The following is a 16,096-nucleotide window of genomic DNA, read 5'->3' on the forward strand; positions in this document are numbered from 1 at the left end:
AATGGGCATCAGAAACAATAACAACAACAATGATTCTCATAACTTTGAAATATAACTTCAATCGCAATCTTAGAGTATTTTTTTTTCTTTAGATCGCAAGTTCTTGGTGGCTAATGCGCAGGCAGAACACTACCCAATCATCTACTGCAACGACGGTTTTTGCGAGATGGTGGGGTGGAGGCGAGCCCAGCTCATGCAGAGATCCTGCATCTGCGAGTTCCTGCATGGACCCCTGACGTCAGCGGTGGCCGTCCAGCAAATCCGGGACTGCTTGGCGTCCTGTCATGAGAAACAGCTGGAAATACTGTACTACAAGAAGGACGGTAAGCCTACTCGCTTTTTCAGTTATTGCAATTATGTTCTTGTTAAAAATCACTCTTACAGCTGACGCTCAATGCAGATAGTGTGAGTATCACGAGATATTCCGTCACAAAGTTAGATTTCAATAGAGTTGGAAGGCTGCTTATATGCTTATTGCTTTTTTGACCATTAGTGTTTTGTACAACTGTACAACTCGAGTTGTCGATTGAATAATGAACGGCCAATGGTCACCAACGAATTATAACGTCATCGAAAGTGCGAATGCCTATCACGTGACAATGAAGAAAGTGAGGTCTTCGCGGAGCTTTTCTCTCGGTTGAAAACTGGAATATTGATTATATTAGCATACGGGAGCATATCCTCCGTTCTAATGTAACTCGTACAGTTTGACCACATGTTGTGTGGAACTAGCAAGCGTCCAGTTAAGACGGTCTATCTGAATGAGGGGGGAAAGTAAAAATTGTATGCTCAAGTTCCGCTCACTTGAATGCGACTCTGCTAAATTTAGAGGCTAACATACATCTGCAAAAGGAAGTTCGAAATTTCACGTTGATAAATTGGAGGACAAAAGTTATAATTTTCCTCAAAAAATTGATTTTTTTGATATATTTTTTTAAAAATTACGTATACATTTGAATAAAATATTAAGTTCAAAAAATATTAGCGAACACATTTTAAAATCAACATTCGCAAATGAATAATTCAAAAATAATGTATTTAAAATGAAAAATTTAGCTTAAACTTGAAAAAATTCATATTTTAAGTACTATGTGGAGGTCTTAAATATTGCAAGAGAGCAAAAATTTCTATTTAACGCTAATTACCGACTTTGCTGTTTATATTGTTCAGCTTGATAACTTCTTAAAACTTACTTTACATTTTATGTGTGCATTAGAATATTTTGCTTTTCATAAACCTAAGTCCTGTCAAATGAATAAAATATTTTTCTCAGCAGTTGTATTTATCTTAAGCTCTAAGCACTTCATTGTGTTTAGAATGAACTTTCTCAGTTAAATATATTGAGTTTTATAAATAACTAGAAAATCGCCCGTCAATGTATGACGAGTGAAAATTGCTTCTACATTTATCTGAACGAAGCCAATACCTGTTTGGTGATATTTTGGTAGTTGAAATTGCAACCCTAGTGGATTAACCTCAACTCCAGTAGGTAGTGTTCATTGTTGACCATTTTTTCATTCCCTCATTCCCCTAAAATGACACAGTCGTACTAGCAAAACAGATAAGTTACCGGATCGAGTTTAGCCTTGTCACAAAAAATCTTTCCTTGCATGTTAAACATTACCAAAACACATTATCAAAGTTTCCTGCAGTGGCTCGATCAGTGGCTATTATATATACGAGAACTAGCAAAAATACCCGGCGTTGCCTGGGTCAGTAATAATTATGAGAAAAAATCGTTACTTGCTTTTGTTTTCAGTTTTAAGTGAAAGAATTTAAAACACATCTTTTTGACGTGATTAAAAACCGAGTTTCTTCCTTACCCATAAAACTAAAATAGCAATAAGTATAAAGAACAAAATAGTATTGATTTAGAAACAAAAGCACTATATTTAAGCATATACAAATTTCCAAAACATGAAATTAATCTTCTCATGTTTAAAAAGATCAATCTGCTGATACTTTTCTTTTAACATGGAGTATAAAACCTTCTCTGTATGGCTAATGAATTACGAAGTGATTAAAAAAAAGTAGCTGCACTCGTAATCCCCTTAAACTTGCTTTAGTTATTTTGGGAAATTTCAATCATTGTGGGCTCTTGGTGCGATTTTACCGAATTGGATTATTTAACACAGTACAAAAAGTCTTTTGAAAATTCTTTGACTGGCGATATTTTGTTTACATGGTGAAAGCTGAGAAACATTATGACGTAGTCTTCGGCTTTAAAAACAGCGACGTTGAAAAAACTGCCAAATGCTTCAGCTACGGAAATCTTTCTGCAAAAATTTTGGCGATCTGCTGGTTGATTGGATAATGAGTAAGCGTTCAATCAGCATAAATATAATAAAAACCATTAATTACATTAAAGTTCCGTTTAAGTGGAAAATGATCAGCCAAATCATGTATTATTTGCCAATCTTGTGCAAAAATCTTACTTCAAGATTTGACTTGAGAAAAGCCTTGAACAGTCACGAAAAGCAAAGATAGTCAACAATACAACAATTGTCGCTATCGACAGGAAGCTGAGATGATACACTAAATACTATATTGAGTTGAGGAAAGCCTTCGAACATTGAACTAAAAAGCTCATAACTCGTTTTTTATTCTACTTAGAAATTTCGAACAGGTGCCATCTTCAGCAGAAAAATCAGCGCTTTCGATGGACATATAATGTAAATATGTGCAAGTATTTTATCATCCCAATATCAGAGAATTTATACAAAAATTGTGTTTTATTGCCCCCTAAGGGGGTTTTGCCCCCCATAACGCGACGAAAACTACCCTTTGTGTTATTCGGATGCATAAGCTATATTATTGTAAAGTTTTGTCAAAATCCGTTCAGTAGTTTTTGCGTGAAAGAGTAACAAACATCCAATAATAATAAAAACCATTAATTACATTAAAGTTCCGTTTAAGTGGAAAATGATCAGTCAAATCACGTATTATTTGCCGATCTTGTGCAAAAATCTTACTTCAAGATTTGACTTGAGAAAAGCCTTGAACAGTCACGAAAAGCAAAGATAGTCAACAATACAACAATTGTCGCTATCGACAGGAAGTTGAGATGATACACTAAATACTATATTGAGTTGAGGAAAGCCTTCGAACATGGAACTAAAAAGCTCATAACTCGTTTTTTATTCTACTTAGAAATTTCGAACAGGTGCCATCTTCAGCAGAAAAATCAGCGCTTTCGATGGACATATAATGTAAATATGTGCAAGTATTTTTTCATCCCAATATCAGAGAATTTATACAAAAATTGTGTTTTATTGTCCCCCTAAGGGGGTTTTGCCCCCCATAACGCGACGAAAACTACCCTATGTGTTATTCTGATGCATAAGCTATATTATTGTAAAGTTTTATCAAAATCCGTTTAGTAGTTTTTGCGTGAAAGAGTAACAAACATCCATACATCCATACAGACAAACTTTCGCATATAATTAGTAGTAAGATTATATCATAATGTATAAATTAATAAAAATAATTGTTTCAGCTAAAAGCCCTCAATACCAAGGTATTTGATTTCAGCTGCATCAAAAATATTCACGGAAGAAATCTTCATAATATTCATTTCTTTCGAATACATGTAACCAGAGTCAGATAAAGATATAAAGTATCTGCCCACGCAACCCGAAAATATCTGCAAGTTAATAATTGTCTATCGTAAAAAAAGAGGGGGGGGGGGGGGGGGTTTGCATTCCAAAACAAAAAACCAAAACATTTTTATTCACAAGAAATGAATGCATTTTGTAAAAGTTCACTGGTTAAACCAACGTTATAAAGCTAAAATGTTTGGAACTTTCTTCGAAATGATTGGAATTGTGTTCAAAACGAGTTTTGAATAAAAAATAATAAAATTTTCCTTTTGAATTTCTGGTAGCATTATTAAACGCGCTTTTTTTCCCAAGCGATTAACTATGCAAAAAATTGATGAATTCACAATCGGCGTGTCCCGCCTTTTTCGCACAGTTTAGCTTCTATTGTGAATTTAAGTCTTTAACGGGAAGATAATATTAAATTGTGCCGGAATGTGTTTTATTGCTTTAGTTTTTAGTTAAAAGAATTGAGCTAAAATCGGAAAAATGTCCAAATTTTCGAGTATAGATCGGGAAAATTTGCGGAACTTTTATTTCGCGGTAAAGTCCGAATCTTTTGCTTTAAGCATCATTGTTTGGACTGAAGTGCTAAAATTTAAGCGAGTTTATCCTGTAATTATTTCAAAGTAAGTTTATAACTTTTTTTAACATCCATAAAGGTGATCGTTCAAAGTTTTCTTCATGCGCAATGTCAAAATATTCGGCAGTGATCCGAAATTCGGCGAAGTCCGTGGTTGTCGGATTTAGAGCAATTAACTATCAGTAAGTTGTTAAAAAATTATTTTTTTTTTGAAATATTTAATCTGTTTAAATTGCGTTCCAGATATCTTCAAAAAAAAAGAAAAGAAAAGAAAAGAAAACCCTAACTGAAACAACAATTTTTTTTTTTTTTTTACTGTTTTTAAAACTTAAAGCGCGGCACTTACGCCGGGTGCGGTGCAAACTTCCAAAAATACGGAAGTGCGAACTTGCTGGCCCCATATGATAGCTTTAAAGCCACATATGCTTTTGTAATTTGATATGACCAAAAAAAAAAAAAAAACCCTAAGCCACATGAAAAGAATTGCTCAGTTATCACCACTTGATGAATAGGAGAAAAGAAGTGAGGATTAACATTTTAGTATTTTTTTATTAGAAAGAAAAAAGGACAGGTGAGATACTAGAACATTACTCGCGATTATGGCGAAATGCGCATGCCCGGCATGAATGTATCTGTTAGCAAAGTATTTAATGACGTAGCGAAGTCATTAACATTTAAGAATAAAGTTTATTCATACTCGAATAATAACTGAACAAAAAGAACTACAATCAAACATCTTAAAGCAACCAAGAAAAAAACAACAACCAGATGCAAGTGTATTTATAGTTCACGTAAGCCGGGTGATTGCGAATTACTTCACTTCACAATCCCCCCTCACTTTCGCAATATTACTAAAAATAAGTTTATTTAAGTCCATCAGTCTATTTTTCAACAAAGCTTTAGGAAACAAATCAGCCGTCATTTTGACTATCGCTTAATTTTGAATCTACACTTTAAAATTTGTAACCGTATCATTTTCGAAATCTGATGTACTACTAATGTCATCTGATGAATAATCAGTGTAATTTCTAACATTAGATTTCATAAAACCTGCTTTAACGTTTAATTTTTCTGCACCTAAAACACATTCATCTATTTTTACGTGTTTAGATTGTTACAATATTTTCAACTGGATCAAAAACTCGATAACCCTTTATTTTAGCAGCATATCCTACCAATATACCCAATTTGGATTTAGGTTGTCATTTATTACGATTAATTTTTGGAACGTGAATAAAGCATAAACTGCCAAAAACTCGAAAATGATCTATATTTGGTTTCCTGCCTAAAAACTGTGCGGAAGGAGTAGAATTTGAATCCACTGAATGTACTATTCTATTTCCAACTTGTACATAATATAGAAGTGCTTCCGCCCAAAATCCAGGTTGTAATTTTGACGTTAATAACAATGTCCGTACTGCATCCATTGCATCGCCGTTCACTTTTTCAACTATATCCATCATTTCTGAGAATACGTGTTTGAGCGCTCATGTTTTATTCCTAAATTACGTAAATCATTATCTAATTTTTGATTGCAAAATTCTAGGTCATCGTCAGTCATTACTCGAACCACCTTAGTTCGAAGTTCCCTTTAGTAAGATTTAATGAAATTTATAATAGTATCTGCAGCTTCATCCTTACTTTTTAAAGGAAAAACAGTTAACGAACGCGAATAATCATCAACAATTCCCAAGAAATATTTAGCTTCACCTTTACTAATTACGGGCTTGGTCCCCACAAATCACAAAATATTAACTGCAACGGAAATTTTGAGCGAAATTTCGTATTAATTCTTTTAAAAGGTCCACTCTTAAGTTTACCTAAAATACAATCATGGCAAATTACTTTCTTACTTTTAACTTTAGTCAGAAGTCGGCTAATTAACGCTTTACAAGAAGGTTCGAAATTGTGCTGTAATTTATTCCACGCTTCCATTGGATCTTTCAAGTTCGCTATTATTGGTTTTACGGGAGGTTCTAACGGAAGATAGATAACGGAAATCGTTTTATCGTGCCTTCAAACATAAAAATGCTCATCTTCGGTTGCAGCAGTTTCTTCAAGTGAAATATCTTCGATGGATATAATTCCACACAATCCCTTATCTCGTAGTAGCATTTCAACATCCAATCTCCACTCACGGTAATTTTCGATGCCTTTTAGTTTAGGAAAGTCCAATGTTCCCGTTCCGGATGTATCTTGACTCATTTTGTCATTTCTTCGTACATTGTTGAAACCAATTTTAAATCACACTCACTGGGCAGAATAACCATGTGAGAAAAGTATTTCATGACGCAATGAAGTCATTAATATTTAAGAATAAAGTTTATTTATACTCGAATAATAACCAAACAAAAAGAACTACAACCAAACATCTTAAAACAACCAAGGGAAAAAAACAAATGCACGTGTATTTATAGTTCACCGGGTGTCAAGTCTTTAGTAAGCCGGGTGTTTGCAAATTACTTCACTTCACAGTATCCGCAATGCATTAAGCATTTTCTTACAGCAGCGAATGTATCTGCGTCCGTCTATATTATCTAGCTATGATTACTATGTTTTAATTAGCAATATTAATTTTAAACAAATTAGAAGTAAAGAAGGAGAACTTGAATGTTTGTCGCGAGCCCGCAACGAATGTATCCGCACACCACCAAATATATATTCACCCTGAACGATTATCGCGACATGCGCCTGCCCGCAGCGATTGAATCCACCTTACGCGCTAACGTATATACTATCCATTTATAACTTTTACAAATTAATTAAATAATATCAGTTTAAAACTAATTAGAAGTAAGAAGTTGAACGTTTATCGCGAGATGCACGTGCCCGCAGCGAATGTATCGGCACAGTAGCGACTCCATCTACCGAACGGGCGGGCGTATATACTATCCAGTAATAATTTTTACAATCTAAATAAATAATATCAATTTAACACGAATTCGCAACTCCAATAAACTATAAGGAGCGCTGCAGCCGCTGCCTAATGGCGGATGAAAAAGGTGAAACAAACAGATGCCGTGTAACTTATAACTTGCTTTGAAGCTTAATGAATGACACTAATATTTCATCGTGTTTGTAGGAAACTTTCTTTTCTACTCCTCTGAAATTACATTACACCACAAACTCTCTGAAGCCTGTAATTTTGTACAAAGAAAACACGTGGAACGGAATGTTTTACCTTTTTCTTTAGTACTGTTAATCACCGCAAGGTAGCGTATTCGAGCTCTGGAGTTCCGAATTAGAAGTAAAGAGTATGAACTTTTACGATTATCGGACGACGTGCAACTCCGCGGCGATGTATCCGTACGTCAGCGGATGTATCCGCGCACGGCGTGCGCTCATGCTTCTACATTATCTAGCTCTGCGTGCAACATTCTTTGTGATATTAATGTATCATTCAGGAAAATAATGGAAATTATGGCCCAAAACTAATTACATTAAGTATGTAATCTAATTAATTCCTCGCATTACTAATTATGTCTTCAAGAAACATATTGATCCATTCCATTTTCAGATGAGCAGTTTTAGGTGACTGCTTCCTTCAGCTATGTAGACAACTGCAATGATTGTAGAATTGTTGCTATGCAACAGAGAATCCATACAATGTCGGAAATGTAAGAATAATAGGTGAAAGAAGAAAATTTCGGACATTTCAATAATAATTTTTTTTCCATGTACTATTCTCGAGGGGATGCAAAAGTAAACGGCAATAAACGCTTTTCTTCGGAATTACCTTGAAGCACAACAAATAAATACATAAATAACAGTAATAAAATGTAAAATATATAAAATAAAAATACCCAAAATGGAAAATCAAGCTGCTTTTTGCGGAATTATCACTATATTTCCTATGATACTTTTGGTGTAGTAGCCCTGAAGAAGTTGGTGTCACTCAACTAGTTTCTAAAATTTAGAATCTTTTACATTTTTAGTATTTTTTGATAAGAAAATCCAACTTTCTGTAACGTTATCACAGCGACAATAATTATGAATAATAAAAATTGTAAATCAAACCGATATACAAGTAGATGATATTGACAGAAAAACTCCTTGAAAGTTATCATTTTGTTTGAAAGTCTCTAAGCGGATGATTTCCACATAGGCAAGAGTTGTGGGAGGAAAAGAAACTGTAACTTATAGAATGGAGCAACAGTTGTTGTTGTCGTGTTTAATAAAGTGCAAAGTGTGAATGGTTTAGATGCCTCCAAAGTCTTGATGACTAGATCTGCTAATTCTGGAGCCTGATGCATGGCTGTAGAGGATTTCAATAGGTGATTCTCCAAGTTGGAGGAGGGAGCGAATAATGGCATGGAAATTAAAAACGTGATCTGAGGTTAGTTGAGAATGGGGACAGTGCATGCAGATGGGATAGAATTGAATATTAGTTGGTAATATCTTCAAATCCTCGAAATGCCCAGTACACAGGGCCGATTAACTTCTGAAGTTAGGGAAACTCAGTCTCATTTCGGGGCCCCTATTTTTTGTTTCGCGATTTTGTTTTCTAAATTTTGCTCATTGAAAGCAAGTTTACTGTTGCTATGGATATTATTTTCAAGCGTGTCTTTCAGGAATTCAGATTCAAGTATTCTCTGAGCTTTCCTCTATTGACAGAAATTTTTCAGTACATGTAAAGCAGTGAGAAGCAAAGGGATATAAGTGACAAAATTAAAAATTTGGAGATAACCAGTACAAATGATAGGAGAACCGCTCTTCTGCTTTAGTGCAAGAAATAGTACTTGTAGTGCTAATAGTTGCTCCTATACAGCCTGATTTAGAAAAAAAAAAGTAATAAAAGCTTACCAAGAATCTGAATTTTAAATCCGATTTAATCGAAACATACATCCCTTTGCTTCTCACTGCCTCATATCGTTGCTTTGCAGTTCTACTGTTAGTTGTTGAATTTTCTTACTTGACTAGAGCAAAACAGTAAATATTTTTAATCTTTAATAAAAAAAGTCACTAAAGTTGTTTTTTCTCTTGTTTTAAATTTCTCTCTCTCTCTCTCTCTAAAAAAAAAAAAGTGAAACTGGAATTTGAAATCAAAGTTTATAAGTCATTTTTTGGCCCCATGATAATTTTGATGGGAAACTCAAGCTTCCCGAGCCTTTACAGAAATCATGCCCTACCAGTACATAGCCTAGCTATTGTAGAAGAGAGGTTTCTTGGAAAGTAAAGGTCAGGGATTGTTGTCTTTATGAAATGCTGATAACAGGTGTTGTTATGATTCCTTTTATGGAACTTATGCTCGCTGCTCACATATAAATAGTAATTGATTATTCTTTCACACATTATAATACAAGACTCTACTATTCTAATTACTACATTAACTATATACATGATACTATATACAAGACAGTGTGTCGTCAATGCGCACATCTGTGGAGTCCGTTTCGATCCGCTATCTTCTGAGAGGATGTTTTCCCTAGTGACGTCCGTGGCTCTGATGTAACTACGATTACGATAGCGGAGTTCCATATGTTCGATACACCACAATACTTTTCAACCAGTTTGCAACAGGATTAGAGAGCTATTATAACCGTTCACTTTTTTGGTGCCTAAGTGTTCTCACTCATTTATGCTCTTCTGTAGTCTTTATACCAGCATTCCTGTTCTTATACCAGCTGTTTCGGAAGACTGGAAATTGAACTGTACTAAAAATATGTTTTTTTTTTCATAAGAGGGACAATGATCACGGGACGCGGGAGCGTCCCGCCCCGCCATGGAAACCAAACGTCAGCAACCAACAGAAGCAAATCCACCGCTAAAGACGTAAAAAAATAAAAGCGACCAAGAACAAGTTTACACGACAGAACAAGTTGGGGTTTTTTGGGTTTTCACCCCTCTGTATCTCTGGCCCATGAAGACCCCCGGAGTTGATTTTTGGTACACTCAATCTCTAGTGGCCCCTGACGCCGTAAACCAAATACAATCCCCTGGACCATCAGGGGGAGGAGTTATTAAAGTTATAAAATCGCTGTTCAAAAATGTTTTTGCTTTCTTTGACAGGGCTACAGCACAGACGAAAAAAGGAATCAAGCTGAAATTTCACACACACATTCCTTGTGCCCTACTGATGTGCCTTTTGTGCCATTTGACCCCCTCCCCTTCCCCCCTCGCTTTTACCCCCTAAATTGTACCTTCCCGGGGTTCTATCACAGCTCCCCGGGGTGGCTACGGTAATGATTTTTTGTATACATATTCTTGGGGGGCCATTGAGTACATATACAAAAATTCAACACCTAGGGACATCATGGGCCGGAGTAATTGAAGTTTAAAAATCACTAATTTTCCCTAAATTCTTATGTACCTACTCTCAGCTCACAGGGTTTGTTTATCTCGGAGTGCAATTGCAAGGTTAGAACAGATCTAACAGTTATTCCAAAGTTGTCTTAGGAAATGAAATTCAATCAAGACTAAAACATATCCAACAGTTTCAACTAGACGTTAAATCACGGATATCAAAAATTTGCCACAGCGACTGCGCATGCGCGCAGACTTAGCTCATTGGGCTTTCTATTTTCAGATTCTATGTTGTTTGTTTGTACTTAAGCAGAGAAACAAATTAATGGATGAGATTAGAATGCTGTCCTCCCCCCCCCACACACAAAAAGTTTTCCCGATACGAAATTTCCTTCCCCCTGTTTTTCAGTTTTGATATATTTATAGAGGGAAGAAATTTGAAATGTCGGCGCAAAACTGGGGTTAAACTATTACAATATTTTACGTGACAAATAATATGAAACTGTACGCATATGAATACGGCACATATAACTTTTTAATTGAAAGCGAAAAATAGCACTTTTTTATTGGTTTGCTTATTTTCTAAATTAATGGATTTTTCACAAACAACACATAATGAATTGAAAATATATGAAATACGTGTGTGGATATCCGTGCTTTGCAGTAATTTGTTAGCTGAAAAAATTTTTGCAATTAATTTAAGCAAGACTTTTAATGAGCTTAGTCAGCGTGCAACATGCGCATTCGCTATGGTAGATTTGGGATATCCGCGATTTGACATCGAGTAAAGTTATATAGATCTTTTGACACATTCAAATTTAATATATTTAATGGCTTAGTTTTTTTTTTTTTGCTTGGTGATAACATGCGTTATTTCGTTTTTTAAATGAACTTTTTAAGAAAACTAGGTATTAAACAAGACAAAGACTTCTATCAAGAAAAAGATAAATCACCAAACAATTAAAATTATTCCATAAAACGTAAAATAATCCACGATTAAAAAAAAAATGTAACTAAACAAAAAGTGAAAAGCTAGATTAAAATAGCCCTCAAGCTGTAAAACATTTAAAGAAACCTTCATGAAAATGTTGAATAATCTGTCAAATAAAGAAACTGTAAAAGAATTTATTGCGAAGTTGTAAAATACTCGAAAACAATATAATTTGAAATATAGTATTTTATTATTCAAGAAGTTTTCTTTGCAACAGAGAGGATACAAGAATTGCAATAAAATTTAAACCGCCCAATTCTCGCAAAATGAACATAGAATCTTAATAGTCAGAAAATAACTTGACGTAAAATTAGGCTGGCTATTATTGTTCCTTAAAAACACAAAACAGCGTTGTTTCAATTGAAAATTTTCTGACTTGAAGTTCTCAATTCTAAAAATACAGACAAAGTAATAATATCAATGCAAAAAGATGTGATATCTCATCAAAAACAACCCTGTTGTAAAAATTTCCTCACCAAGAAAACCTTTAACTTTTCTGCACAAAAAAGAAAACCTGCATCCTAAACCCAGAAACCCTCAGTCATAAAAAGTTATGATATCTAGTTTGCCTGCCAAGTATCTGTCAAACTATCATCCTCCCTCTTCTCCCTTTTCATCACAGTTACTTCCATTAGAACCTCCTCCCACCTTCAACTCCTCAGAAATATGGATAGATCTTTTAAATTGTTTATATTGTTTGGCGGGAAGCTTTTCAAAGTGAAGTGGTTGCTTGGTGAGCAAAAAGGGAGAAGATGAAAAAGGAGAAGAGGGAGGATTATAGTTTGGCAGATACTTGGCGGGCAAACTAGATATCATAACTTTTAATGACTGAGGGTTTTTGGGTTTAGGATGCAGGTTTTCTTTTTTGTGCGGAAAAGTTAAAGGTTTTCTTGTCGGGGAAATTTTTATAACAGGGTTGTTTTTGATGAAATACTGAACTTTTTCGAAGAAACTGGTTAGATGTATTTTATATATGGTCAAAGATACTTCAAGTTTCAGAAATCACATTTCCCAAAAGATAGTTTGAGAAAGCTTGACAACAAATATAATACATACGTGCAATTGAACCCATAAATATTCAAAAGGTTTTCGTACCGCCTGTGGTTTTGATTACAGCAACCAAACACTGTTTCAGGTATTGAACCCACAACTTCTTGAAAGTACTGTGGGACAAATATATTTGTCGGCTTGTTTCCTTTACGACCAGAATTACAAATAAAAATCAGTTCAGTTGAAAAATATATTTTTTTTCCTTTTCGATCAATCTTTTAAAAAAACACTCTAAATTTCTAAAAATTGCAATTATCGTGACTCGTTTTGTAGAACATTTGTTTTTATAGCCTTTTTGAAAGAGAAAAAAAGTATTGCACGATACTAGACAACAAATGAAACTAAATTGCTATCACAGGATACCAACTTTTAACAGGGGAAATATGGCATGGATCAGGATGAGGCAATAAGTACTTTAATTATTTCGACGGAAAAAAAAATTCTGTTTTAATAATGCTATGTAATTATTGTCATTGTAGAATTTATTATTTTCGGTTTACTAGTAAATGGATCGTGCGAAGCCTTTTTATGTTTTCGCATCAACTCTTTTTATTTTGTGTCGCGCGCTCTGATCGTTTGTTTTGGTTTGTACTGTCTGACCACGGATTGTACGGAAAGACAAACATCCGTTTTATAGCCGGAAATGAACGAATCTATTATTTTTTTACCGTTGTCAGCTTTTGCAGAAGCAGAGCCTCATTCAAATAAGCGGAATACAATCATCAAATTTTTACTTTTCCCTTTTATTTACATAGATTCGTCTTATATGGACGTTTGAAAATGTCATGCAATCCGTGGCTGGACTATAAAAGGTGAAAGAAGGAAGAGAATTCTTGAGTGGAAAATAAAATGGTGCTTATGCAATGTGTGTATTTTTCTTTGAAGATATAAATATACGAAAGTCATTATGAAATTTTTGTGGGAAATGGACAGGTTAATGCAATACGTAACACGAAGACGTCATCAACGTATACCAGATTAGAAGCCGCAGACTTAAACTTTGCTCGAAACAAGGCAAACTCATCTCTTCCGCAGTAAAACTATTCCTTGAACCATCATAAATGTGAGCTAAACAATTGTCTTAATAGTTCTGCAAAAAGAAGACGGGTAATATTCCATTCCTTCAGGAGAAAAGGTAGTGCCAAGAAACAAGATGAACAACGGCGAAATAGAAACAGGAACAGAACTTTCCCCGTCATTATTTGCCAAGCGCTTAGAAACATAAAATGGGGAACCCGAAAAAAAAAGAAGAAAAAAAAACTCAGGAGGACTTGAATAATAGATACTTCTGGAACTTGGAAGGGATTGAAAAGGTTGAAGGAAATGACCCGCATCGTGTATGGCTGTCAGAAGAAAAAACGTGAAATTTGATACGAATAAATCTAAAGTAGTAGAAGAAATAGTTAATTGATCTTGACAAATGATTAGATCCCGAGTAAGTGTAAAAGTGATAACGTCTTCTCTGCTTGTTGAAAACTTTATGAGAAAGTTTTTGGGTTAGATGTAAACCAAGCACACGGCAAAAGTAAGAGAAAGACAAAAATTATGATAAATAGTTTCACTTTTTGAATCATATAATACACGATAAAAAGAAATGAGTCTCATGCAAAGTTCGAGTCGCTATTGAAGTGACTAGAACAACTTTCATTTCTACCAAAAAGATCTAAAGCTCACTTAAATTTGTATGGAGGATTTTGTGCATTCCAAGTGTTAAATATTAGTGTGAAAGGATGCTTGTTTCGTTTTGAATTTAGTTTGATTAAAGGTTGCATTTCAATTTCTTATGCTACATGTTAATAAATATGCATTACATCTTAAAACAATTACAAATAACAATTTTAAGCTTGATTTTAAACTCTTGAAGCTGAGTAATTTGACAATGTAGAACTTTGAGTCTCTTGCTTAGAATCAATCTCTAAGCTCTTAAAAAGTAAGGACAGTAAATATTAAGGCAGAACAATAACCTCAATACGGATAAAAATCTTGATAAAACTTTAAGTATACGTTATAGCAAAAAATTAAAGCATTCAAGCTGGAAAAAAAACTGCTTTGGAAGTTATTGTGCATAAACTTCCGAAATTCGCAACTTTCGATATTCTCTACCACTTTAATTAGTGTAGATATTAATGCAAAATGAAGTATCAATTTCTGAAACATGGATCACTCCTGACATAGCAGATTCTCTCGATTCTAAACACTCACAGAACCGTATAAAAGTGTTCAGGGTAGCGGGTGCTCATTATTGAAGGAGACTGGATGATGCACAGCTATGTATTCACCGGAATCATCAAAATGTGTTCAGAATATTGTGGTGTTCACATCTGGGAATGTTCACATAGAGTCCACAGTATATGTGCCCTGTCGTTAATCAGCTGTCCAGTTATTAAAAGGTAAGTTCACAGAATAGTTTAAAGGTATGGCAAGTTTAATAACAACGTTTCAACGATTTAAGGTCAATTTGCGAATTCTTGGGTAGCATATGTTCAATTCTTGCTAGGGGCACTAAGCCAAACATTTTTCGGGGCCCTCCTTTTCAAACCTCCTTCACAAGCATTCAGAGAACCAAGTTGGGCCGATTGAACGGGTGTTGAAATGCTCAACCACTCGTTCAAAATATTCGTTAGGGTTCCGAGCATCTTACGCTTTAAGTATATGGAAGAAAAAGGGGGGGGGGGAGCAACAAACCTTTATCTTATTTCTTCGTCGTAAATAATAGACTTCAACCATTTCAGTCACTTTGGGGGCTCATGACCACGGTCTAGTTCACTCGTTTTGTAATTTGTTTCTGAACATTTGTATTATAAATAATAGTTAAAATTCCAAGTTTGACGGAATGATTTCATGATGATCTATGAATTTAACTTAAAACCGTGTCGCATATATTTCATTAAAATGTTATGTCGTTGTATTTGGAGCTTCTAGGCCAAAAACTAATGTTTTATTTGAACGCAGCGCATTAAATTCACACGAAATCAGTTCCAAATGCTCCGGCATCAAAATGATTGTTGTCCTGCGTTATCTTAATTAAAACCGCTCTTCTTATTTATTTATTTATTAATTTATTTTTGAAGCTTCAAAGATTAAACGCAACAGTGTATCTGATTCTTTGGTTCTCAGTTATTATTCTATTGTTCAACATCTCCGTTATAAAAGAAACCACGTTGTAAGGAAACCAACAATTTTTATGTAGAAGCTCCACTCCTTCCGAAGAAAAATACGGAAATTGATCTACAAGATTAGCGGATTGTAAATAAAAGCGAAACAGATGTTTTTCGCTTCGTTAATCTTAAAGAATCAAAATAAAACCTCAAAGAAAGAAACTAAACTTGAGTAATTTGTACTGCTTGAATTTAAGGTCCAAAAGGTTAAAATAAATGAACCATCCAAGGACTTAGATCTAAGAAAGTCGTCCGTGCAACTTAAGCGGATTAATCGGGGTAGGCAATTCATCCCTTTGTTTTATTTTATACGAACGATTTGTTGGGTTCAAGGTTTAACCAATTGAAACTTCAGCAGGGTTTCTTATAATGAAGTTTTTGTCATACTACACCACACGGGTACAGTTAGTGCTCCAAAAAATGTTTGACAGTTCTCTCTAAATATATGTGGGTTTTATTTATTACAGTCAAACTC

General features: G+C 34.5%; 1 protein-coding gene across 1 annotated transcript in view; it reads left to right on the plus strand.

Moving 5' to 3' along the window:
• LOC129224868 (potassium voltage-gated channel subfamily H member 2-like) overlaps positions 1-16,096 on the plus strand; it is a 174,990-nt gene that overhangs the window by 45,161 nt on the left and 113,733 nt on the right. Inside the window, exon 3 of the mRNA XM_054859414.1 lies at positions 93-323. Within this exon, the coding sequence (XP_054715389.1) occupies positions 93-323 (231 nt within the window). The remainder of the gene's footprint in view (positions 1-92; positions 324-16,096) is intronic.

The sequence above is a fragment of the Uloborus diversus genome, chromosome 6 (assembly GCF_026930045.1).
Source record: "Uloborus diversus isolate 005 chromosome 6, Udiv.v.3.1, whole genome shotgun sequence".
NCBI classification, from domain to species: domain Eukaryota; kingdom Metazoa; phylum Arthropoda; class Arachnida; order Araneae; family Uloboridae; genus Uloborus; species Uloborus diversus.